The 26,037-nt window shown below is 48.8% G+C and overlaps 4 protein-coding genes across 7 annotated transcripts; 3 read left to right on the top strand and 1 right to left on the bottom strand.

Annotated features, from left to right (window-relative positions):
* Nucleotides 1-204: 204 nt before the first annotated feature.
* Nucleotides 205-5,471, bottom strand: LOC125982258 (putative monooxygenase p33MONOX). Of its 4 annotated transcripts, none has more exons than XM_049742651.2 (9): nucleotides 5,325-5,471; nucleotides 3,992-4,126; nucleotides 3,829-3,890; nucleotides 3,589-3,764; nucleotides 3,303-3,417; nucleotides 3,099-3,226; nucleotides 2,574-2,677; nucleotides 2,303-2,478; nucleotides 205-1,773 (listed from the first exon to the last, which is right to left on the bottom strand). In XM_049742651.2, the coding sequence occupies exons 3-9, from the start codon at nucleotides 3,851-3,853 to the stop codon at nucleotides 1,553-1,555; spliced, it is 945 nt and encodes a 314-aa protein (XP_049598608.1). In that variant the 5' UTR covers nucleotides 3,854-3,890; nucleotides 3,992-4,126; nucleotides 5,325-5,471; the 3' UTR covers nucleotides 205-1,552. The 4 variants fall into 4 exon arrangements, with proteins under 4 accessions (XP_049598608.1, XP_049598610.1, XP_049598607.1 ...); XM_049742653.2 differs by lacking the exon at nucleotides 5,325-5,471 and adding an exon at nucleotides 4,477-5,117 and having other exon boundaries at nucleotides 205-1,770; XM_049742650.2 differs by lacking the exon at nucleotides 5,325-5,471 and adding an exon at nucleotides 4,477-5,117.
* Nucleotides 5,472-5,494: 23 nt separating this feature from the next.
* On the top strand, nucleotides 5,495-13,513 carry pof1b (POF1B actin binding protein). Its single transcript, XM_049742641.1, has 12 exons — nucleotides 5,495-5,821; nucleotides 10,727-10,959; nucleotides 11,046-11,070; nucleotides 11,134-11,208; nucleotides 11,288-11,380; nucleotides 11,445-11,558; nucleotides 11,637-11,789; nucleotides 11,867-11,986; nucleotides 12,169-12,306; nucleotides 12,442-12,515; nucleotides 12,578-12,698; nucleotides 12,996-13,513. Exons 1-12 carry the CDS (start codon nucleotides 5,495-5,497, stop codon nucleotides 12,999-13,001), a joined length of 1,479 nt encoding a protein of 492 aa, XP_049598598.1. The 3' UTR covers nucleotides 13,002-13,513.
* A 154-nt stretch (nucleotides 13,514-13,667) lies between these two features.
* LOC125982254 (homeodomain-interacting protein kinase 2-like) lies at nucleotides 13,668-17,042 on the top strand. Its single transcript, XM_049742643.1, has 7 exons — nucleotides 13,668-14,961; nucleotides 15,042-15,165; nucleotides 15,393-15,506; nucleotides 15,786-15,872; nucleotides 15,934-16,130; nucleotides 16,208-16,393; nucleotides 16,465-17,042. The coding sequence occupies exons 1-7, from the start codon at nucleotides 14,816-14,818 to the stop codon at nucleotides 16,673-16,675; spliced, it is 1,065 nt and encodes a 354-aa protein (XP_049598600.1). The 5' UTR covers nucleotides 13,668-14,815; the 3' UTR covers nucleotides 16,676-17,042.
* A 1,039-nt stretch (nucleotides 17,043-18,081) lies between these two features.
* LOC125982259 (protein sprouty homolog 3) lies at nucleotides 18,082-24,916 on the top strand. Its single transcript, XM_049742654.2, has 2 exons — nucleotides 18,082-18,653; nucleotides 21,361-24,916. Exon 2 carries the CDS (start codon nucleotides 21,416-21,418, stop codon nucleotides 22,322-22,324), a length of 909 nt encoding a protein of 302 aa, XP_049598611.1. The 5' UTR covers nucleotides 18,082-18,653; nucleotides 21,361-21,415; the 3' UTR covers nucleotides 22,325-24,916.
* Nucleotides 24,917-26,037: the final 1,121 nt, after the last annotated feature.

Below are 26,037 nucleotides of genomic sequence, written 5' to 3' on the forward strand. Positions count from 1 at the left end.
ATGGACTTACAGCGTCTATATTTGGACACAACACACAGCAAGTCTGCGTTCATTTGCATGAGTGAGAAAAAAAAACGAGTTCTTTTATTTGTTGACGCAATATTAAAGGGGCGCCAATGTCAAAAGCGCAATAGTTGGTTTTGTGCGTGGTGCGTTCACAACTCAACCAAGCAACATCATATTTGGGTAGGAAAGACAATGTGCTTTTTGGGTGATGTGACATTTATTCAGTACGAAATAATCACTAGACACTATCAGTCACGACAAACAGAGAGGACACAATTCATTGCATTTAGAGGCGGGAGGGAGGGGAGGGAGGGAGGGAGCGAGCGAGGGAGGGAGGGAGGACCAACATACGGCACGTGGGTCAAACAGCTATCCTTTTTTTCCTCGCCTGCCTGTTGATGAACGGGAAAAACAACAGCAACTTCATTGCATCTCTAGTGTCTGCGATTCTTGCTTCTGATATTCGCTCATTTGTTGAAGTGTTGCGTATAGTTCCGTTTTAATTCAGTACAACACTTATGCAAATTAGGGCATCAGTAACTTTTTGTCTTTCTCCTTCAAACTTTCCAGGGAGTGTTTTATTCATCTGACCCACTAAGGCCCGCGGAGAAGTCGGCCATCATTTAGCACGGACAAAAAATATTCTCAACTTCTTTTCCCGCCAGCGACAACAAAGTAACAGTGACAGCACGAGCTGCTAATAAAAGTGCAACGACTAAAACAAGGAAAGTGCAACTAAAGGGGAAAAGGAAGCTTCACGTATGACAAGCATTTGAAGTGTAGCTACGATCAAGTTGTGTTTTTTCAACTTCAAAAACCAACGGTAAACATACTCCAATCACCTTTTCACTATGATTAAAACGTAACAAAAGAATAAGCGGCAAGGACGGGGGGAAAAGAAAAAGTAATACAAGTGGATGATTGGAGCACGAGAGTCAGCCATTGTCCTGAGAGCACCTTTTTGAGAATTTTGGCCAATTATTAAGCAGAGTAGGATGTTAAGATAAAGTGCAATTAAAGGACGAGTCATTTTCAGAGGATCTCACCAACATTTCACATGCCACAGTTGGCGGAGGTTGAAATACTTACAGCTCGTTGCATATGGTTTGATATAGCAGAATGGAATGGGCTTTCAAATCAAATCAAAAAGCAAAATATGAAAAAAGGAAAAAAAATTGAACTCAATGTTAATGACTAAAACACTAGAATTTTAAAAATCAAATTTTACATACAAAATCAAATGATCATCACGCCTACGGGAAACCTCATTTTGTAACAGGTTGTTCATTGTGATCCAGTTTGCCAGACTGACCTATGAAAGACGATCACTGGTATCAATCACTCTGCCAACGCCTGACTGCCTCCCTGTTCCAAAGAGGACACTTTGCTCTATTTGGATTCCATTCTGTGTGAAAAGGCTACAAACAAATATTGATTATGTTCTGAAGTGGAGGTTGCACCGTACATGGGGGAGCTGCCATTTTGAAAGCTGAAAATGGGAGACCGTGTGACCTCATCAGCGTGGCCGCGGGACGGGCTGCGGCATCTAGAAGCCGGAGGGCGTAAGGATGTTCATGTCGCGCGGCTTGAGCTTGTGCGGGCGGGCGCCCTGCCGCCGCCCCTCCGCCGTCGGGATCTCCATCTTGGGCAGGGCGGCAGCCCTCTGGGCGTCGGGGCCGTCGGCCAACCGGGTGGCCGCCTGCGACTTCATGACCTCCGTGGCGCTGGGCTTGTGGATGCCGCGGTAAGCCTGAAGCGCAAAGCCTGCTGGGTTCAAAAAAGAAAGACAGCAGGGTCAACTCACATGTGAGCCGAACCAGCGACTGCCCAACCCTTGGAACAGAGGCCGGCGGCGAGCCACATGCTGCTTCACACTCTAATAAAGTGCCCTACCCAAAGTCATGCGGCGGCGGGCGGCAAAAAAAGGCTCGGACGTCTTCTCAGCACGCCAAGTCTCGCTCCCCCATTGAGCTGTGTTAAAAGTCATCCCGCGTCTGTTTTTATACAGGGCCAACCAAAAGGGCCACCGACCGGTCTGAAGGTCGTCCTTTCACTCATTAACCTAAAGCTCCTCTTTTCTTTTGCCTACCAAATACGTGAGCCTGGCCTGATGAACGGGAGATTGTGCCTTGCGACCTTGGTCACGTGCTGCCTCACCGTGTCCGATGGCGGATGTGTGAATGCTCACCACTAGTGGCCAAGGCTTTTTTTTGTTTTGTTTTTTTATACAATAACACCAAACATCCTGGAGCCAAGGCGTCATCCATAAAGCGTACATTTACGCAAACGTGTTTACCTGGCGCGATAGGATCGGTGCCCAGATCGGAAGTGGACTTGTGCACCGGCGGCCGTGGCCCAAACACGCCCCAGCGCTCCAGCACGCCGCCTCCTCCTCCGTCGCCTCCCACCAGATCCACGCTGCTGTTGGAGGAGCTCACGCTGACGTCCGAACTGGTGCTGCTGAACCAGGTCCTGGACACAAGGCGACAACAAACAAAAGCAGGGCTGGTTACATATCAGCCCGCTTGGGAGGGGCGGGCAGGCGGGGGATGTTTTTTGGGGCAAACCTGCGCTGTTGTTTTGGGGAGGTGTGCGGCGTGGTGGATGGTGTGGACTGGGCCGACGAGTTCTGGCGCTCTTCCCGAGCCTCCATGCTCTGAATCTGCATTTTCTACACCGCAATGAAAAAAAATAATAAAAATAAACCATCCTTACAATAGAATCAGGTTCTACTACTCTAAGCATGACAACGACAGATTAGGGCTACAACAACAACAAAAAAATACCCCAAAAAGTTGTGAGGATAAAACAAATAACTTTAAACAGGAACCAAATCTCGGTAATAAAGACAAAGCAATAAAGTGCTATTCATATTCATATTCATTTGATAAGAAAGTACTGCGGCTCCAACTACATAAGAATGATATCAAAGCCGTGAGAAAAACGCTTTTGAGAAACTAGTATTTTACATGCATTTGGACCAGACTGGTTAACTTTGGCTTCAACCTACCTAGAAGTCAGTTCACAGTGTTGCCTAATCAATATTTTATTGAGGGAGCGTGTACGTGTGTGCGCGCGCGCGCGCGCGCTACCTGGAAGGATTCAGGCATGCGGTGATGGTGTCTCGTCTCCTCTGCCGTCAGGCCTTTGTGCGGAGTGTAACTGGTGTCGGTGAGGCCCGCCTTCTCTTCAAACTTGTACATGCTGTCGTGGGACTGCTCTGTGGATAGAAAGAAACAAAGGACTAATGCAAAAGGCCTGACATTTATTTGGAAGCGCGGGGGTCGTTGCCTTACTGGTGATGAGAGAGTTGAGGATGAGGGAGGAAGCCTTGGTCTTCACTACAGCCGTGGACCTGGAGGAGGCGCTGTCCAACACCTTAGATTGACCAACCGCAACACCTTCATCCTCCTGGTGGCCAAGCCCAAGGAATGAATTGTGCGGGCCTCATACGGCATTTTTACGCAGACCCGTGTGAATTCTCTAGCTTAAGCTATTTCATTTGAGCAATGGTCCAAACTGGAAAATCTTATGAGTGGAAGGAAGGGCGTAGCATAAAAGGGTTCGGGGTTTGTGTCCCACCTCCGCCAGGTGGTTGAACTTCCTCTCGGGCACGACGGGGCGCCTCCACAGGTTGGTGATGTTGATGTCGTGCGGGGGCGTGGACATCGGCGCCTCCAGGTTGTCGTCGTAGCTGAGCGCCCGGCGGGTCATGCCGATGGGGAGCTTCATTCCGCCCATCCCGGAACCTTCCAGAGCTGCCGAGGCAATACCGTTGGCCCTTGGTTCATAAACACCCGATGCTTGTTGTTTTCAACTCACCTGGTAAGTCACCTGGGCCAGACATGGTTTCCGTACTATGAAGAGTAAAGATTGAGCAGTAACTGTGGGGACAGAAGAAGTAAGAATGAGACTTACAATGCAGGCAAGAATTGACAAGAAATGGTAAACCTGTGCGCACGCAGTACAAAAACGGCATTCTAACCTGTGATTAGAGTGACAGCGGCGAGCAGAAGATGGCAATGGATGGGCTCATTGCATCCGGTTATGCTTAAAAGTGCTGTGGACAGGGCTGATGGAGAAGCTGAGGTTGCATCAGGTCAGATGTGACACAAATCCTCTAGCGGTGCATTATGGAGAATGGAGCCAGGCCGAAGGAGGGGGAGCCCACACACAGGAATCCAGTCAACAACATAGCATTTGTTCAATGACCGTCACCAACAATATTCGACGGTTTAGGCACATGTCATTGACGCCGAATTGAAGAGTGGTGGCTCAAACGCCAGATTCGAGATGATTGAAAGGACATTTGAATCGTTATTGACATGAAATTATGGTAGCATCCTTCATCTATTACATTTCTGAACGCAGTTTGGTTCCGCAGATTGCGGAACCAACCGATGCTGAACGACAACCAGATGCGACACAAGTGGCGACCGAACAATTGTAGCGGCGATTTTTCCGTCTCACCAGGGCGAAAACGTCGAGGCGTGCGGCTATAGTTTCCGATACGAACCTCCAACGATGAATGGGCAGTTTGCTGGGAAGTTCCGAATTTGCTCGTCGGCCATTATGCTGATTTGTGAAAAGATTTCCGGGATCGATTTGCGACGTCACCTCCTCATCTCGCGAGACTTTGTGCTTCTTGTTTTGGAGTCAAGTTTGCGTTTACTGCTTGCAGCTGAAACAAGTTGGACGTCGTTTAGCATTGTTTTCGTTTTTACTGACTCGTTTTGTGCAACCGCATCCAATCGTTTTTATTTTCAGGTGACGCGTACTGCACCCATGGCTCTCTGGCTCTGTCTAGTGGTTCATTTAGGGAATGACGTCATACTGTCGAAAATGGCCTGTTGACTGACATTCATGAGCTGAGCGGTGGGCGTTTCCATGGCGACCAGCCGACAAGAATGATCGCTTCGTGCCTAGTAAACAACGCGAAAAGCTGTTTGAGCATTTATTACATATTTTCCATGTAGCCTACGACTACCACCACACTTTTTTCTCACTCGTAAGAGAGTTCAGCACAATGGAATGATTGACGATTTTTCCATACTGTAGGACGCACGAGGGAGTGGGATAACGTTGGCATACACGTTGGAGGCAAAACTGCACACGAGTTGACATCTGCGTAGTAGTTAAGATTCTATTAGTCAAGCTGAGCCCCTTCAAGTATTATTGAATAGTAAATGCTGAAGGGCTTGTTGAAACTTTCTCTCGGTTCCGCCCACCTCCACAGTCGACATTTGCATGCCAAGCAACAAACAGCACCTCCCGCCCCCGTCGCTAGCTTCTCCACCCCCCAGATCGACTCCACTAACCGGACTTTCCTCCCAAGCGCTGCCTGTAGAGAAGGAAGTAACAACAGAGGACTCACCTCTCCTCTCTGGGGGAAAAAGAAAAGAGCGCCAGCGGAGCAGCTTGTTTTGAGCAACTTTCCTGACTGTTTTTCCCTTCTGACCTTTTCATTTTTGCCCGTGTCTCCGCAACAATGTCCGTCCAGAGCCAGAAGACCACCACGTCCACCTCCACCTACCGGACCATGAACGTGGCCTCGCCCGAGCCGGTGAGCGGCGGTACGTTGCTGACCACGACCGCCCGCTCGGCGTCCCCGCTTCAGTACGCCGTCAACGGCGGCAACTACAACACGCTGCGCTACCTGGTGCCGATGCAGCCGACCGTGCAACAGCAGTCCTACGTGCTGGTGCAGCAGCCGGCCGTCATGCAGCAGATGATGTCGCCCGTCTACCTGCAGGGCGTCCCCCGCGTGAGCGTCAGCAGCAGCCTGGACTCGGAGCTCCTGTTTCAGCAGAACACGGTGAGAACGCTCGCTCCATTGCTCGCCGTGGACACGGCACGCACGCACCTTCTTCACTCTGGTGCCAATTTCTACAAACAACCTGAAGTGAACAAGGAAAGTATTGAGAGCATTGACTCCATGTTTTGTCTTTACTACTAATGGTAGTAAATGTATTATGACTAGTGAGGCAAAACGGGACAAGTTACCCATTTGTTTGTGGTCCTACCGGTAGTATAATTTTAGCATGCAGTCAGCCTAAATTGTCCTGCCAGTGTGCAGAAAGGTCATACCGAAGTGGGGAAAACAAAGACACTTGAAATGGTCACTTCGGGGTTTCCACTGTTGCATTGAGCAACCACATGTGGTGATGATGATGATGGTGATGTGTCTTCATTTAGCAACAGGCATTGTGAGCAGTGTGTCATCATTTTGAACAATGTCTTGTGTCATTTGCATTGCGATATTTGGCTGTATCGTCATATTCCAGCTCCTCCTTTGCATGCTTGGAAAAGGCGACCGTTTTGTTTGCAAGTATTTTTGGGCAATATGCATGATGCAACAGTGTGTGCATGTGTCGGCCGGCGTATACGAGTGAGTCGTACTTGTTTCACCCGCTGAAGGGAATCGGAATGAAACAAATAACGACCGACATCCGTCACGTGCTTGTGATCGGGCCGGTTCTCGAGTGGGAGTTGGTCGAAGCTGGGAAATGACAACTCCAAACCAAAACGGCCGACTTCCTGTTCAATTTGCTTACTTGAGATTTTTCTGTGTCCTGGTTTGATAGACACGTTCATCGGATTTTGCATTGCTCAGTGAAAGCCATGCCGATTGGTCTATCTCGGCCTTTACGGTCCTCCTGATACAATGAAGGTCCTGCGCATGCTCTCAGAGTAACTTGACTAACCTTTTTTAAAAATAACACTTCCACTTGCCATGCTTTGGTTTCATTTGGACTCTCCCGTTCTTTCTTGAGCTTTTTATTTCTCGATAGGGATTTCCCCTGGCTCCTCTTTTATTTCCGACCACACTCATTTGTTCTCCTGTTTTGAGTAACTCCAGTCGGAATTGTCAGAAAGCGAGCGAGCGACCGAGCCACCTGGCAGGCAAGGTGGCACGCCCTGAACTCGCAGTAAAACAGACAAGCCTCCCCCCCCCCCCCCCCCCCCCCCCCTACGTTTGATTGCAGTGGTCATAGGTCATATGAAGCAGTGCACTTAATTGTGTGTGACAATGACAATAAAGATCTATTCTACTCTATCTTACGCAACACATACATTCTAAAACAAAACGATGTCCCCCAAAAAGTTCCCAAATAATATTTTTGGGATGTAAATATTCAGATAGAAAGGAGTCCCCCACTCAAAATAGGGAATATGACTTGTATGAAATTTGATCTCACGCTAAGCATGGTTATTCTAAGTGTACAAACAACTAGAGCTTTTTGTGAAAAACGTAACGTCTGTCAGCAATGTCGTTTTCTGGAAAGACAAGTTCCTATTGTGTTTTTTTTTTGAAAGAGGCGTTGGGCTCACTCCGACAATAGCACACAGACATGGCATAGCATAGCATAGGGCAGCTACTTTGTTTCTGCCTACATTAGTGACGCCAACCTGCCAGGTGAGATTGGAAAGCGATGGTGCGAGGGGCGTAGTAACATGGAATCAGAAAGGTGCTTGAGGTCAATAACATTCTTTAGCTTGTTGTGCTGATACTCAGTGCTTACGTAAGCAAGTGTGGATGTCAGCAGCAAGCAAGGACTGCTGTTTGACTTGAGAGAGGTACCTCAAAGACTGCAAGATTGCAAAGAGAGAGATTTGCACAGATACTTTCAATTACAATATTTGTAAAAATAGTTGCACAGATACTTTACCAAACATGTAATTCAATGAATGACTTCATCATTCCCTTCTAATTTGACATTTTGTCATCAAACTCATGTTCCACTGCTCCCGTTGATAAGTTTAACAAAAGCGTCAGCTTTTGCAAGCAGGGTGGCCGGCCGATCTAGCCTAAAACACCAGACAGACATTCCTTCCGCGTGTTCCTCAAACAGGAGTACAAAGATGCATTCTTGGGGCGGGTTAAAGGACTCCTCCGGCGGGCACAGCTTTCTATGAACACAGCTCTTTCTTCCTCTCGTCTCAGAGCGTGAGCAGGAACTTGTCCTCAGGCTTCAGCCTATCCTCCAGCCCCCGCAAGACCCCCGAGCCCAGTGTGGACGAGGAAGAGGAGGCAAGGCGCACACAAACACACCAGTTTTGGCTTCCCCACCCGTCCGTCCGTCCGTCCGTCCGTCCGTAATGGAAGAAAATCTCCGGGAAGCAGCCGTCTGTCTGTCTGCCCGTCTGGCAGGAGCGCAAATATGTGTCCTTTGAAAGCTTTTGCCCTTTGTTTGGAGCTTGAGAATGAAACAAATGAAAGTGTTGCTTTGAGGAAACATCACATTCTCCCTCAGCATAGGAGCTTAAACCTGTCGCAGCAGGTTGCGCTCGGAGTTGAATTACTTCTGCCCAACGGACGACTTATTACTTGGCGCCGAAAATCATTAGATCACCAATTTGGATGAGGACTGCATCTTCTGAAAAGAAGAAGCAATTTTTTATTTATTTTTTTATACCGTATTCTGTATTTTATTGCAAGAAAGTACAATTATCTTGATAGTGTGTACACGTAAGAGTTTGATAAAAAGACGTATCTAAATGATTTCTCCAGCTGAGGCAATTGAGGACAGATGCTCATTTAGTTATACAAGCTTATCATGTTAGTGTGTGCAAATATGTGATTGTGCCTTGTCTGGGACAAGCTTAGCTTATTTGCAAAGTTTGGCTCTCTGAACTCAAAGGTCACACGCATTTCAATATGCTGTCTTAGGTTTGGTACTGACAGGAAGACGGAGGAGGAAGCGGGGGGAGTGTGCAAGTGTGTGTGTGTGTGTGTGTGTGTGCGGGCAGACACACCCATTGGCTCAAAACAGACATTAGCTTGCGTTAATAGCTCATAGCGTGTCTGACAAAGCACTCAAGGGTGTGTGAGTCCACAAAGGCGTGTCCGGGGCCACCTCCCACACGTTTTTGCAGTGGGTGGGTGCATTCCGTGGAATGTCAACCTGCAGCGTCACGCATCGGACGGGCGTGGCCGCAGTTCAAGTGCATACCGCTATAGACGCTCATTTCGTGACTTTTTCTCGGAAGCACCCGAGAGGATTTGCCATGACGCTGGCAAAACATTGACATTTTCCGAAATGAAATCCGTCAACATTTCCGCTCCCTACAACAAACGTCATTTACCCAGCAGCGGTGGTTGTTGTTATTATTCGTTCAAATTGAAGATGTGTGTGTGAAATGTAAATGGCACCAATGGCAATGTAGGTCAGTGTGTGATGCAGTGGCTCCCTCCTGGAGTGTAACCCAAGAAGAGGCTGTTGGCTCAGTTAACCTCAGCGCCATGCCATTGCCACCTCTTTTGCTCCCATTTCTTCAAATGCCCAAATAGAGCGAAACAGCGCCTTCAAATTCACGCCTCAGCGCGAATGTCGTTCAAATCGTTCAACTTGCTCGCATCAACAGCAGCACTTAAATGGCAAATAATGGCAAAGGTCTTTCCTTGAAAAGCACTTGCTCATTCCAATTTTTCAATATGAGCTCGGCCTTGTCTTTGGAATTTGCCATCCGCCGCTTATCTGCAAATTGAAAAGCCAACCACTTTCTTCCATTGCGCAACAATCGACAGCCAACTCTGTCCCAGTTTAGGGATTCAATGTACTTAAATTACATTTAGCAAAAGAATGGGGGGAGTATGTCAAGTGTCACAAATTTAGTGCCGTACGAGTAAATGAAGTTTGAGGCAATTTGAAGCGCTGATTTTAGGCTGTCAAGATGGAAACGATGGAGAGTCCCCGACTGGCTCACTTTTTGTGCAGGCATGACCGGCATGCGCTGCTGACACACCTATGTGAACCCTCACGCTAGTTTGAACTTCAATCGACACAAGTGTCTTCGTCGACACGTTGAATGGCCACAAAGAGATTTCTCTCTCTTGAGGAGAAAAAAATGTCATCACATAAACAAATTGAAGATGTTATCTTTTGATAAGCCGAAGGGCACAACACCAGGAAGGGTTTTGTTTTCGTCACCGACATGCTGGTTTGTGATCTTCTCTCGGGCCCTTGCGGAATCTGGCAGAGCGACTCTGCGGGTATTTATCAAGCCATGACAAAAGTGTCAGCTCACAAGAGAGTGAGTGACGAGTCATTACGGAGTGTTTACGGAGGGAGAGTGAAGGTGCATGGCGTGACTGCAGATAACGGCTTATGCAACATTGAGTCGGACTCCAGATAAGGAAAAGCGCCGTGTGTTGGAGAGATCTTTGAAAAAGGCCTCACACACTTTTTCAACACATCGAAAGTTAGCGTTTGTTTGTTTTGGTTTCCTGTTGTGATAAACAATGTCATGTCTGACCAACAGGGATTTTTTTTTTTTTTTTGTGGCCGATACCATTCTGATTTTTGGCGGGAAAACATTTCGATGACCCATCAATCGGCAGATTGGTTTAAAAAAAAAGAAGAAGAAAACCCCTTTTTGGGGTCCCTCAATGCTTATAGCAATAAAGATGTGAATTACAGGGTGAACATTGGAGTGTTTTACAATAATGCCTTGTCTTGTACTTGTTGAACTTTGCATATGAATCACACCACACCTGACCATTTTTTGGGGTGGGAGCGTTTGAATGTCATCATTTGTTTGTTACATTTTGTTAATGAGCAATTTGAACAAATAAATAATCGCCCAAAACCATTTCTCTCCCATTAAAAATGATCGCATTGGCCGATCAATCGATCGCAACGGACACGGTTAAGTCACAAACGCTGAACCCTGATCTCTATTGTGACACGAACGTCCTCCATCGACGCTGTGCTTCCAGGAGGAGGAGGACGAGGCGGTGGAAGTGGAGGAGGTGGAGATAGTGAACATCGTACAGCAGAAGCCGCCGCCGCCAGCCATCGAGAAGATCTCCCGCACGGAGGTGAAGACGGACCTGAACGAGGCCACCAAGATGGACACTCGCTACTTTGCCGCCTTACTGGCCGACGTCTACAGGAAGAACTGCGACATCCACTCCTGCATCTCCGAGCACGTGTCCAAGATCCGAGGACAGTGAGTGGGCCGCTGACATACGTAACGTGCCGTCTTGTCACACCAGAAATGGAATAACGGTTTACGTTCTCCCTTTTGTGTGACAGGAAAGTGGATCTGGGTGTTGACCAGGTGCGTTAGCGCTCCTTTTGTTTGACTCCAAAACACAATCTCAATAACAAGCTGTGTGTTTAGGTGGACGATGTCGAGTCCCTGCTCCCGAAAGGAGCCACGGAACTGACCAAACAGCAAATCCGTTACCTGCTGCAGGTGGGTTATTCGCAATCGCAAGCTGAGAGAGATCTCAGCGTGGAGCAAATTGTCAACAACTTTGTGCGCACGGGTGTAGACTCGCCTAACTGCGGATAAGAGCATGCGTCTGCTGCTGTCCACCTTCAGCAGCCTGAGAGAAGAGCTCCTGCACATGTCCGATGACTTGCGGGTAAGACTTTGTATGGACCACACCTCAAGGAAATTGCCCTGACATGCGTTACTGTGCCTTTCAGCGTCTGGAGGGCGAGAAGGAGGCGCTGGAGCGAGATCTGGCCTTCAAAGCGGATCAGGGTCGCCAGTACGACAGTCTCTTGGAAGCGGTTCGGGAAAACAACAGACAGCTTCAGGTAAGAAAGAGCCCGGAGACCACCCGACCTTAGAACCTTTTTCAAATGATTATCCCCATCTCCATCTTGCACTCCCAGGTGTCTCTGAAGGAGAGCACCACCTCCCAGCGTGCCTTGGAGAGCCAGCTGATGAGCGCCCGCAACACCGACGCCAGCCGCGACTTCCGAATGAAAGAGCTGGAGGGACGCATCAGAGCTCTGGAGAAGGAGAACGAGATGCTCCGACAGAAGGTAGACCCCCCCCGCCGCCTCGACTTCCTCGTTTTGGTCCGAAGGTATTTGACCCTACGCGCCTTGCCGCATTGCAGCAATTAGGCCAATCCAACAGCAGCACACTCCACATCAAGACCGAGGAGCTGTCGCGGCAGTTCAACGAGCAGCTCTGCACCATGAAACAGGAGAAGGACCAAGAGATCCTGCGACTGCGGGTGGGTGAATTTGCCTCTTACGGACCAGCATTTCATATCGTTGACGTTGTAGAGTCACGAACCTAAACGTTCAACCAAACCGTATCATTTCATCCGACCCAAGTCCTAGCTTAATGCTAAGTGATCAAACAAAACGCCATAGAAAGGGAACGCTCGCTCATCCATTTCCCGTCCCTTTTTAGACTCAGATTACGAGGCTCCAGACAGAGATCACCACCGAGAGAACGTCGTCCGCCTCGGAGAAGACGCTCCAGTTGAAGATCTCGGAGCTGCTCGCCATGCTGGAGCAGCGACAGACCACCATCACCAGACAGGAGGAGGTCTGTAACATCACACGCGCGAGTACCGATACCAGCTATCGGTATCAGATATGATTTGGTCTGGCCGAGAATAACTGGTGAAAAGTCCTGATTCCAGTTTACCGCTGACCCAGTCACAATCTCTCTCTCCTGTAGGAAATCCAAAGGCTGATGATGGAGAGAAACAAAAAAGACAGCTCCCAAACCACCAAGACTATTATCACCAAAAGGTACGCTGCACAAAAACGCAAATCAGCCACATGGTTCATTCGGGTCATTTCCGTCACTGCAGGTACAGGAACCAGTACCCCATCCTCGGCCTGCTGAGTGACGACTACCAGATAAACTCGACCTCGCCTATCAGTGAAGACAAGACCATCGTCATTGAGAGATCCGGAGAGGTTATCCGACGGGTATGTAACGGAACCGGGCCAGGAGGGGTACTGTAGCATTAGCGACATACTGGAGTTGTTCTTGTCAAGTGAGTTGATCTAGGCTCTCACTGTGGTGCAGTTTTTCACTTATGATGGTTGCGTCTGGAATGTGAGACTGGGGAGACACTTTCCAGACCAACCGTTGAAACATCAACCCAGAGATCAAATTCACTGTGTAGCAAATGAAATAGCGCCTTTTGGTGGCCAAAAAGTGCTACAGCGTGTAACTATCCATACACTCTTTGATAAAGACACACACTGCTTTTGTCCCAACAGGAATGAGGGAACAAGAACAACACGGGAGCTCATCCATCTCACTCCATCGATTCCGAAGAATAGCTTATACGGAGAAATGGATTTGATGTCTTGTTTTTATACTAATCCAACAATTCTGAAAGCGTTTTTTTTTTTTTTTTTGCATTGACCAATATGGGCCTACAATGCCTAGCTTTTGCAGTAACTCATGGATAGTTTCCCCACAAAGTCCGGTAAATTTGTCACTGTAAATATTTAAATATATATATTTGTGAGACGGGTTAGAGAAATGAGGAGCTTTGCGGTTGATTTGGTTTATTGAAGTCGATTTGATCATGTTTATTTGAGGGTGGTATGAAGGGGAGAGGTGCATGGATGTAGGCGCTTTATGGTTAGGGAGTTTTAAGATGGGATGTCAACTGGTATTTTTTTGTGCTTCTAGTGTAGTGAACGCTTTTTGTCCACTGGAAGATGTCCTACAGCCTGATGAGCATGGGACGCTAACACATTAGCAATAAAACAGCCTTACTAAAACCTTACGTGTGACTACTCATTCCTACTTTGTGCGACGTTTCCAAAATGCACTGGGTTTGCTCACTAAGCGAACGAAGGCTTAGGATTTGGAACAGTATATCCGATAGCGAGCTAGCAATAGCTTAACTAGCATATCATCATAGTCGTGTCGCCTGCAAGTAACCCCATCAGAGGGCGCTAAAAACTACTAGCATCTAGACTTTAGCAACTTTTGACCTCTCGAGAAATGTAAAAAAAAAAAAAAAAAAAAAAACAGGGTTGCACTGTAGTCATTTAGACAGCAGGTGGGGTTATTCGCTCTTCGGCAATGGAGAACGGGATTGGGAATGAGGTCACGGCAGCTCTGTAGGGCTCGTTGGCTGCCCCATCGACTGCTTGTCACAACACCCGACCTTCTCCTACAAATGAAAGCCGTCCCAACCGACTTCTAAATGTGCACAAGAGAAAGCCACGCGTGAGGGATTGGCGTGCGAAGTGAAGCTCTGTCGTGTCGAGCTTCATCGGGATCCTTCTCCACCCTGGTCGCACACGTTCCTGGACTCGATCGATTATGCGGGCCGTTCGACGGTATGTAGGCCTCGTGAATTAATTATGAGGCATGACAGGGAAAGGGGGCGGTGGGGTGGGGTGGTGGGGAAGCAATTGCTTCCAAACAAATTTCAGCCGTGAGCTGGCACAAAAAGATCAAACTACACAATGTGAAGTTTGTCCCACTATCCACTATACAGATGAACTGGGCTAGCACTCAACCTCTCTCTTCACTCCTCATCTCATCACACTCCTTTCTTCTGTGTGTGTGTCGGACGATCCCGTGTAAATTCCCTCTGAGGGGCCCGGGGGGAATTTTAGTGCGACGGAGGCAGGAAGAGAGACTGCATTGTCCACATCAAAAGCGTTATTAGCCATAATCAATGTGCCCCCCCCCGCCGCTATAGCCGACACACACGCCCCTCTAATCAGATCAATAGGCTTTATTGGCATAGATTGGGAGCTACGATATTGACATTGGAGGGTAAAAGGGATGTGAGCTCAGAATTAGAATGATGAATACAGTGGACCGGCCTGCTTTGGCATTATGATGTCATTTACATTCGACCCATTCAAAATAGAGAAGCAGTATAAATGCTTTACTAACACTTAGTAAACACCAATTCAGGGCTTCTCAACCTTGTCCCTTGAGGGGCGGTGTACATACAGGAAACCGGCCGGCTCTCGAGGAACAGGCTTGAGAACCCAAACAACAATTAACACTGACAGGCAGTTTTTGTCAGCTCGCCAGGGCTCTGGACCACCTTAAGGGTGCTCGGATGATTCACGGCGACCTTAAGTTGGAGAACATCATGTTCATCAATCATCGGCAGCAGCCCTACCGCGTCAAAGTCATCGACTTCGGTTTGACGCACGACATTGCGGACGCCAGACCGGGCTCGTATATTCAGAGTCGCCCCTACCGGTGCTTAACTGGTCCTTTCCTAGATTTGGGCAGTGGTTTCCAAAGGAACCGGCGGCTTGACCTCAGTGACCCTCTCTCAGGTCTCCGGAGATCTTGGTGGGGGCGCCGTACAACGAGGCAATCGACGTTTGGTCCATGGGCTGCGTGACGGCTTTTTTGTACACGGGCACGCTGATTTTCCCTGGCAAGAATGACTACCAAATGGTAAATAGCCATCTGGGCTCCAATTGTGTCATCACAACTTTGTTATACCGAATTGGTAATCACGACGGTTAGGGTCATGTACAATGGGGTTACAGTTGGAAGGTTACCGTACGGTTCGTTTCGAGGGTTCAGTGAAACTATTGCGTGGTACCCAGTGGACTTTTCTCGACTAACCCCATGTTTTCCTTTAAAGACAAAGGTTTCCATGGCAACTCTGTTGTGTTCAGATCACGTACATCACAGAGACTCAAGGGGCTTTTCCAGACAACCTTCTGGTCTCTGGAAAAAAGACTGAACATTTTTTCCACCAGGAAAGTGAAAGCAGTCTCTGGAGCCTTAAGGTACACTCCCTCCCATGTGCTACCGGTGGATGGGACTAAACTGACCTTGAGTTCTGTCCAGGAGTGCTGAGCGACAACCACTCCATCTTATCTGCCCAGAGTTGGGAGTCAAGTGGAGTGTGTCTCTTATTTTTTTTATCTTTCAAACTTGCACATTTTCAAGTGAAAACATTGAAGTTGTGTATAGCAGGTCTAGGACCAATCGAGTCTCACAAACACCAAGTCAAAGTCAGGTTTAACCTCAAAGGTCTAACTAACCCCGATGCCATCTCTCGTTAGACGTCAGAAACGTACCAACAAGAAACGGGAATTGCAGTCAGGATGGCCAAGAAAACCCAGTTGAGTTCTCTTGACCACCTCCTCCAAGTATGGTCTAAAAGTCTCTAAAGACAATTTTCATGAAGTTCTCATGAGGTTTGTTTTCCAGCTCCAGCAGTTCCAGTGGTGTTACACTAAACACCCCTCGGACCAGGTGATGTATTCCACCGATAAGCTAATGTTTGTGGATATGTTGAAGGGTATGTTCCACCTGGATGCGTCGCTACGGATGACGCCCAGTCAGCTGTTGGAGCATGGGTTCATCAGCATGAGCCACCTGTGGCCTCACTTCGCCATCAGCCCCCAGTAAGAACCTAAGGAAGATCCACGTTGCTAGCGCTTTATCCCATTCTCCCGGCCGACGGAAGGTTTCTGTCTCGCAGCGTGCGGTTTTGCTGTGGGATAATGGCTGCGTGTGATAGCCAAGATTCTCAAGGTACAGAGATGAAAGTGTCACTGCAGAGTCCAGGCAGTCGTGGCTGCAAGACCAAGCGCTTGGAACAGAAGAAAACCACAGCAGTTAGTCTTCCCAAAAATCGAAAGAGGGCAGATGCAGGATGTCAGCCCAGGTAGGCTCCACTAAAAGGATCAGCATCTACCCTCAAGCCCTAACTTTGTGACGTTGGTTTTCCTTAATCAGTTTCATGTCCGACCACCTCTACGGGAGACGTCCGTCAGACTCCGCGGTCCAAGGTCTCCAAGAATTCAAGTCGGCATCTGGACGTACGCGTGGCATCGGAAACGCAATCAAGGGCGTGGCTAAGGAAGGACACGAAAAGGCTTCAGGAACTGGAACAGGAAGGAAAGGCTATCGCAAGCGCAAGCAACCACAACCCCTAAAAGCACTTTGACTCTGAAATGGAATCAGAGGAGCGAGTGGTTCGGGAACAGGACGAGAACAGCGTCTCAACTCTAACCGCCTTGACTCTAACCGCAGCTGAACCTAGACCTAATCTCGGAGGGGAACCCTCCCCATAATCCTAAATCCTTTCGGAATGACATCTGGGCTGTGGATTCAGGGATGGGAAGAAAAAGATACCAAACTACCATGCCTGACCCCGTGCATCCACTAACCCTAACTTGCCCCCGCTTTTTGCCCAAAAATAAAAACATGGATTGGAGCTGATTGGAAGCACACGGTCTATCTGGTGTTCCTCACTTCTATTTGTATGCATAAAGTCTGAAAACAGCTTTCAAAATAAAGACCAATCCTCCGCACACTGTGATCGTGTCTGTATTTTCACACCCGTCATCCTTCCTGACGAGCGAGGCAAGAGTGGGCCGGCCACTGATGCACTGGCGCTCATTAATAAAACTTTTATTTGTAGTCAGGAAATGCATTCGAGCTCCGGTGGCTGGAGCTCCTCTCAGACACAGGAAATGGCCGCTTGGCCAACGGCCAATGGTGCTATTTCAACGGGGGAGGGGAGGGGAGCGGAGGGGAGGGGGGGACCTCATCCGGAGCCAATCAAGCCAGGCCTGGTCACTTAATGGATCAGTGTCTCGACTCATCCTCGCAGCCACATATCAGCGGCAATTAGAGGGCGCGCGGGTGTGACCGGAGCAGCAGCTGGCAAAGCGAGCCAGGGGTGGGTGGGCTGTGGGTGTGGACGCTGCAAGGGACGTTCAAAGGCGCTGGAATTCATGTCAGAAGTAAAAACCAAAAGCTGCTCAATCTAAAGTCCACAAAGGCAATATTAATCACAATGCCGCATCTTTATTTGGACTCAATTTCCCCTTTCAAACCAATTGAAAAAAATCTCTCAACCTGCCTGTTCTCACTCAAATGGGAGACTCCTTGTACAGCGTCACTATGAGAAAATAAAAAGATTTCCAACAAGAGGCCGAGCTTCAAGTAGTTTTTCGCCACATTTGTTTACGATACACCTGAGACATAAAGTAGGACAATTAAAACATCAGTAGTGTTACACAAGTGCTAATTGCTAATATGTCATGTAAAACACAACAGATGAGTTAAGGGAAACTAGCACAGTTCCATAACGTGTTACAAACGACCGCTCCTTCCCTTATACAAAGAGCAGCAAAATTTGCAAGAATAGCGAGCAAAGGCTCAGCGCTAGCTGCGCAAACCGATTTGGACTCGACTAGTCATTGTCGCAAGTCGTTTGGTGTGCATGATGGCCACTTGAGTGCACGTGCACGGAGCGGCTCGGATTCAGTGACGGGCGAGGGTGGGGGTCGAGAGGGAGGAGTGTGAGTGCCTTTGCATGAGAGAGAGAGCGAGAGAGAGCACCACAGAGCGTACCAGTCCTCACTACCATTCATCTCCGGAGAAGAGACGCGGACGCTACAACAGGGGCGGGGGGGGAAAGAGAGTTCTTTGCAAACAATTTGTGCCTGCCTGCCTGCCTGCCTGCCTGCCTGCCATCTCTCCACTTGGATGCACTTTACTTTGTAAGTCCATCTCCAACCTGCCAGCATCCTCGGAAGGCTGACGTGCCAAAGAAGAAGAAGGCAGCGGTGGTGGTGGTGGTGGGGGAGGAGGTGACCTCAGGAGGACACGCAGGGATCCCAGCTCCGGGAAGAGGAGGAGGAGGGTGAGGAGGAGGGTGAGGAGGAGGAGGGCACATCCTGCTGATAGAGAGCATCCACCAAGCCTTTCTTCCCCTCCATACACACACACACACACATGGACACTTAGGACTTGTTTTCACAGCAACTATGACGAGGACTTATTCGGTGATGTGAGCTTCACGGCTTACCGCAAATGCGTCCTGTCATCAGACATTAGTGAGGATATTTTGCAAAAAAAGGGACAAAAAGGACAAGCTGCACACGGGCGCAAAATGGATCTCAATCCAATCAGAGGTAAGAGCGTGCCTTTGAGAATGACAGACGTTTAGGTGTCTGCAGTGCAAAAAAGCAAGCGCCTCAAAGTTAGATTTACAATGATCTACATTTCAACTTTGTTATTTTCAAAATCAACTAACCTGACTCAGTTACCTTTAAAGTCAAGTCGTGAAGAACTTAACTTTGAAAGTCAACAAATTAGTAAAGTGACTTTCTGAAGGTAAGTTTGGTATGGGGATCAAAAGTCAACTTGAATTTCACAAGACCCACCTTAGGTAATGCGGTCGCGTGATTGTGTCCATTTGTCAAACAAAACTTTGGGCGTTACTATTACCTGTAGAAGTATGGGGACCGGAAACATTGCCCCGATGAGGGATGGGGTTAAAAAAAAACAAAAAGAAAGCCCTTCCCTTACTGGCCAACTGTGCGTTTGTGGCCACGTGTAAACGTGACCGGGCCGCGCTCGGAGGGGTTGCCATTGATTGTCCTCAAGGTCGGATGCAAAATGTCGATAGCCATCTCCGCCGGCCGGGGTGGGCCGACGGATGATGGGACCGAGTGACGTTGGAGGGGGGTGATGAACAGGAGGCATAACCAGCCACAGGGCGGAAGAGGGGATGAGGGAGGGGGGGGAGATGGCCGGATGAAGAAATGGATGAATGGATGATGGAGAAAAGGAGGGAGGGGATGAATGGAGTTGTTTTTTTTTGTTTTTGTTTTTTTGCCAAGGCAGAAGCACTAATGCTCCAGCTAATGCACCGCACGACCGCAGCGCTACGGAAATGTGCGATTTGCACCAAAAGACAACTTCACTGACTTTGACTTGACTCACGTTACTGGATAAAAGTATCAAGATGCTAAGTGAAAAAGTTCCAAGCCACTTTGGCAAGAAATCCCACAACTAAATTTGCAACAAGAAAAAAAAAAAAGGAAGCTATTAATGTTCTTCATCAAACATCACCCAAATGTCCTTTTTCCTTCTCAGTTTATTATGGCCCACAGAGGACTTGATCAAAACTGCTGCGCTATGGGAACTTCCTCCCCAACTTTCCCTCAGATGGCCTTTCATCATATTTATATTTAAAAATCATTAATAGCGCCGTGATCCCTCGGTCATTGGCTGACCCTTCCCTTCCTGTGACTGCCCCCCCTTTCTGGTCTTCAGTGTCTATTTCAGTCTTTCCGTCACGGTCAGATTCAGCACATCCGGTATCTCATCAAGTTTATTGTCATCCAATCCTACTGCTGCTGCTCCCGGGAGGGCATGGAAGGAAGGGAAGCCTCCGGCCGGGTCTTAGTGCCTCGTTTATACCCGAGACCTGGATTTTGGGGGAGATGTGCAATAGCTTCGAAATTGGCGGAAGGTCTGCTAATTGTCTGACGAGCGTTTCAAAATTCAACTAATATTTTCTTCTTGGGAATGACACGGTATGTCCCCTCCACCACCGCCCCACTCGCAGTGTTTTTTTAAAATAGCGAAGTTGCTCGCATGAGGTCATCGCGGAGAGAGGCCCATTAAAGAGCCCCATCGACCGACCGGACTCAGCGGAAGTCAAAGGAAGAAACGCATTTCGACCTTGAGTGAGCCCGTTTTGTCTCGGAAGCAGAAAGCAACATTTTTTACACAACTCTTGCGTTGGATTACATCGCAGGGTGCACCTAATGAAGGGACCCGTGAGTCCTGAAAACGTGTTTCTGTAGAAAGCAGAGTCTCACAGTGCATCCTTTTGTGTGCGTGTGTGTGTGCGGTGGTCCACTGGCCCCGTCACACTGATACTCCCCGAGCAGCGCAAAAAGGGCCTTGCTCAAGTTACTTTTGCCTCGGTGAAGGTTTTCCGCATTCGCATTTGACTTTTATCATCATGGCTCAGAGATGGCAAAGGTTTTTTCCCAAATGAAGCTGACACGATGGTCAACGAGTTGACTTGACACAATGAGGTTCAGAGCGTGACATGGACCCGGCCGGCTTAAGCCAGCTAGCTTAATTGACACAAATTGTGTTTCTGTCGACCAACAGTCACTTGAAATGGTTGGTCTTGCTTTGATGGCTGCTCTGTGTATTTTGTTGGCATTCTCCCAAAAGGTCCTGTGAAGCGAGCAAGGTTTTTAATGCGAGACTTCTGCCTTTCTCCTTATCTACTTATCCATTCATCTGGAGCTTTTATTCAATTGACTCTACTTTGCTGCCTGTGCATTTCCTGCACTTGTCTTTATTTTCCTTTCCGGAGCATATCTGACATCTTCACAGCTAATTTATGCTGCAACACAAGGCCCTCTTTGCCGGCCTAAACACTGTCAGAAGCACTGACCTACATTTACCACGCAATCCGTATTGTAATATTTGAATGCATGAAATTGTATTGAATTACTTTGTTAGTCGCTTCGATTGTTTTACTGTCGTTATATAAAGACATACGACCGCCGGGGCGTTGTACAGCTTGCTCGACAGTACTTACTTCCATCCCGATATTAGTAGCAGGGTGTACTACAAACATCCATATGTACACTGAGGTGACATGCTTGTTAGCTCGCTAATTGGTTGTTTGTTAGCTTGTTAACTCGACAGTTAGTAGAAAAATATGATAAAATACCTGACTCTGTAGTTACTTGTGGGTTACTAGTTAGCTCTCGAAAGAATCAAGCCAAGTTTATGCCAAACTGGATTCTACTGGCTATGTAGCATTAGCATCAGCTCATCAACTAACAAACACTCCCGTGTTTGCAGGTTTATCCGATGTCCCGTGAGTGGTGCCACCCACCCTGGTAGCGCCTAGCCCGACATGGACCCCGCTCATTCCTTTAGGATGGAGCCGGACGGGCTGGACCTCCAGCATGTGCCGGTGTTGTCGCTCGACCAGATCCGCACCATCCGGGCCCACAATGACTACGTGGAGCGCCCGGTGGCACTGGAGCTGGCGACCCAGTCTGGATTTTTCTACCCCTACGACGAGCGGCGCCCACATGGAATATACTCGCAACACCCTCCGTCGTCCCGCAACGCGGCGCTACCCCGCAGTCAAAGTCAGCAGCACGCCCACATGTCCCGCATCAGTCGCTCCAGCACCGTGAGCTCCACCATGTCCCGGACCAGCGCCGGCTCTGACCAGAGGCTGTTGGCGGGTTTGACGCCCTCGCACTCGGGCCTGACCTCTGTGGTGCGCACGCAACCGAAAGGGGAGCTCAAGACCGACACCTCCCTCAGCAAAATTCTGGTCGAGGACGAGCCGGGCGGGCACCAGTTCATCTGCGAGCGCTGCGCCCGCTGCAAGTGCCACGAGTGCTGTGCCCCGCGCCGCCTGCCCTCCTGCTGGGCCTGCGGGCAGCGCTGCCTGTGTTCAGCCGAGAGCGCGGTGGAGTACGGCACCTGCCTGTGCTGCGTCAAGGGCCTCTTCTACCACTGTTCGGCGCAGGACGACGAGGACAACTGCGCCGATCGGCCGTGCTCCTGCGCCCCGGCCCACGCCCTGGCCCGCTGGGGCACCATGGGCCTCCTGGCTCTCTGCCTGCCCTGCCTCTGCTGCTATCCCCCTGCCCGACTGTGCCTCGCCCTGTGCCGCCGCGCCCACGACCGGGCCACGCGACCCGGCTGCCGATGCAGCAACACCAACACCGTGTGCCGCAAGATCTCTGCTTCCGACCCCAACCCGGGTCATCCCTCTGTGAGCAAGGCTGTGGAGAAGTCACTATGACAAGCCTGGATGGGTGGCAACGAGATGCCAACCATTTACTAGTGTTCACCTACCTTGTATGCAGCCACCTGTTCTTCAGCTTGAGAGGGACCAAAAGCTTTACTGTGCCTGTTTGCCTTGGAAACCAAAAGCTGAACCTGAAGAAGAACTGAACTGAACTGAACTCGCCTTCCTCCTTCTCTTCTGCCTAATCGGGACGTCTGACACGCATTTATTTATTTATTAACAGACCGACGGTTTGTGGTCGACAGCCGCCCCACGGACTGGATCACCAGCTCACGGTTCTACTACAACGGATTACGAAATGCAGAGACTTCCACTGAAGATTTGAAGGCCAAGGAACTGACAAATTAAACATGCAGACAGCCACAGCACATCTGGAAAGCTTTGACACGCCCGAGAAATGGGACCACACACGCAATCTCAATGCCATTAAGCTCATTTGTATGAAGTGGACACACGGTACTGCACCAAAGCGGCAGGCCATCGTGGCAAATCGTATTTGGGTCTGGTCGTAGGCAACTTTCTGGTTCCTGGAGGATCAGAATAAGGTTTTTGGAGCTATCGACTCCATCGGACGCCAAACTCAATGGGTTCTACATGCCACGCCTCTAGAAAATATCAGAGAAGTGGCTTTGAACTGAATCTGGCAATCACTGGTGGCAGCTTAGCTATTAGGCTCATTTCTACGAAGCAGATGCACGGTGCTGCACTGAAGTCGAGGGCCCCCAAGGCAAATTACAGAGGCGGATGTTGGATTCTGGCACTGTACCCACTTTTAATGTGATCCTCCACCAGTTAGCAACAGTTTCCATGTGCTGCCCGTCTTGTACAAATGCCTTCTAAGTGAACTTGTCCTCATCCCAAGTGGATGAGAGCCTCGGACTTTTAGTGCACACCGGTGACTTCCTGGTTCCTGGAGGATCAGATGGTTGAACCTACGACGATGCCCGCACTTTTGACAAGTATGCAGAAAATCTCTTGGAATTTGTTCTTTGATTGATGGTGGTGGCCTCAGACTTCAGTGCAGTACCCTACGAGGTTTTCAATGACAGGGTGGGCCGGGTGGACATTTGTCCTTCGAGTCTGTGTGTGTCTGCGTGTGTACGTGTGAAGAAGGAGTTGTCTTTGTCGTCGTCTTATTTTTAGCCTCGCCGCTACATCTTTGCGCCGGTCCGCTCGGGTTTCTCGGTCTGTCGCGTTGAAGGCCGCCGCCCAAACCCCGGTCGGTCCTCCTCGCCTCGCCTCGCCTCGCCTCGCATCGCATCGCATCGCATCGCATCGCTTGCCTGCCCGCCTGCCCATTCCGCCAGTTTATCCCTCCGGCCGCGCCTGGCTCTCCTCTTTGGCCGGCCGGTGGGCTAAAAGCCTCCCGTCGAGAGTTGATCAGACGGGCAATTATCTCCATGATTGCTCTTAATGGGCCAGACGAGAACGCAGGAAGGAGTTGCGGTGTTCTGGCGGACGGAGAAGAAGGCGGGATGGAGGGGGGGAAAAAGGACGAGGCTCAAGTTTCCTGACGTGTGTGTGCATGTGTGCGCATGTTTTCAAGCGAACGTGCGTGTGTGTTTGTGGGACGCATGAAAACAACACCCGACGCGTTAAAGCCTTCCTTTGCCATTATATTTTTATATGCAGATACGAGCGAGCGGGGTTGAAATGATTTTTTATTGCGCTTCCACGGTTGTCAATTCAGGAACTTGACAAAACAATCAAAAAAGGATGGTCAAGGATTGAGCAGGATTGTCTTTACACACAGATGGAAAAGATCGGATTGGGCAGCACAATATTGTGAACCGACTGTTGTCGAGAATAGACAATGAGCGCAACCTTTATGCAAAGTGGCATTTGGAACCGCTCCTCTTGAAGAAACTCTTTTTCTTTGAATAAAACCAAAACTTGAATTCATTCTCGGATGTGCGCATAGAGGTACGTGTTATATTTGATATTTCTTTCTTTCTTTCTTTCTTTCTTTCTTTCTTTCTTTCTTTCTTTCTTCATGGGATTTTTTCATTTTTGGTTTGCGGTTAAGGTTAGCTACAGCGGGTGTGGGCAACCTTTTTCCAATCTGGGTGGGGCCATTGCAGTCCTCCAAGGGCTACGTATATTGATAGATTAAAAATGAACGAAGTTGTCTTATCATGATTATTATTATTAGTATGAACGATGTCCGTTTTCTGTTTTTCTATTTCAACGGTTGGCCGGATCAAAACATCTTGGAGGAAGGAGCTGCCTGCACGTTGCCCATTCACTTTAAGGTTGCCCACGCCCCACTTCACTCAGTAGAACCACGACACATGCTTTCGGTACACGATTGGCATTTGCTTTGTTTATTGTAGAGAAATGTAAGGAGAGTATATTGGAGCAAATATACGTAAATAGAGGTCCAATCTTATTATTCTGACCATGATACGAGCAGTACACGTTACTTTGCCCATGTGGTGTTATTGTTTATTTATTTACAGACCAATGGCCGGCCACCTTTGGCGTGTAATACGAGACGGCGAGCGTGCTGGTCGTCCTTTGTCATTCTGTTGTTGTTTTTCTGGCTTTTTGGTGCGGCATCCAATAAAGAGGAGCTTTCCAAACGAGCATCGACGAGCATCCGTGTGTGTGTTTTGTTACGGGTGGAAAGGGAAACAATCAAAACCTGCTGTGAAATGACAAGGATGGAGTCCATCTTACTATTTTCCCCAAAAAGTGGAAGAGAAACTACGACGGCGACAGTCGGAAAATTCATTAAGTTAGTACATTTAGAAGAGTCCTTTTGAAAGAGGGTGCTCGCACTTTTGTCCAAGTACAGGTCTTGCTAGGTGCTGCTGTTTTGCTTAGCATTAGCCTTCTAATTTCTTGTTTACTGAGCGATTATTGAAGAATGTGTGCCGAGGGCTTCCAAAGAAACTCTTCCTGCTTTTCAAGTGAACAGACAACCAGCCTTTGACCCCTCTGTCAAAGCAAGTGAGTCCCCCCCCCCCACTCGTCCCCCTCGGGAGTCCACCTTCCAGCTGTCCGTCAAGCGCCCATACAACTGTCAATCAATCAGGGAGCTTCCGCAGAATGTTTACTCCGATTTTTTTCTTATTTACAGCTGTCAACACAGAGTGGTCCACATGAACCAGGGGTCAGAGGTCAGAGAGAGCGGCAGGAAGGAAAATGGCAAATTGACTCATTTCAGTCAACAATATGACATTTTGTCAGTTTGTCCATCATGAGTAGAACCACAAGAAAGTTTCTTTGGTTCAAAGTGACCATTTTAGACCAAATCTAAAGCCGTGCGGAAAGTCCAGACTGAAATCTGACAAACTGCCATCACACAGATCACAAATGTCGACGTTAGTAGGAGTAGAAGAAAAGTTTGGCAGGGAGGAGGATGCGGGGATGGCGGGTGGGTCCGGTGGGAGGGGGGCGGGATGGGAATGTTATCTGCAGGGGTCACGCGGTCAGGCTAGAACTTTCAACTGGCTTCCTGTTCCTGCCGCTGGTATGACAACAACATCAACAACTCTCCTCTGGAATTTAAAAGCATCGCCTCCCGATTTCTTCCTTTTTTTTTTTCTTTCAGAAAACAATCCTTTTGCAAAGAAACAAAAAATCAAACGCGGAAAGTCCGTCAGGGGTGTTTGGCTTGTGTTCAAGCATGCAGCTGCGATGCTCAAGGACAGCGATAAAGCATCTGCTCGCTCGCTCGCTCATGGCATGTTCCCACCCTCTTC

The sequence above is a fragment of the Syngnathus scovelli genome, chromosome 15 (genome assembly GCF_024217435.2).
Source record: "Syngnathus scovelli strain Florida chromosome 15, RoL_Ssco_1.2, whole genome shotgun sequence".
NCBI classification, from domain to species: domain Eukaryota; kingdom Metazoa; phylum Chordata; class Actinopteri; order Syngnathiformes; family Syngnathidae; genus Syngnathus; species Syngnathus scovelli.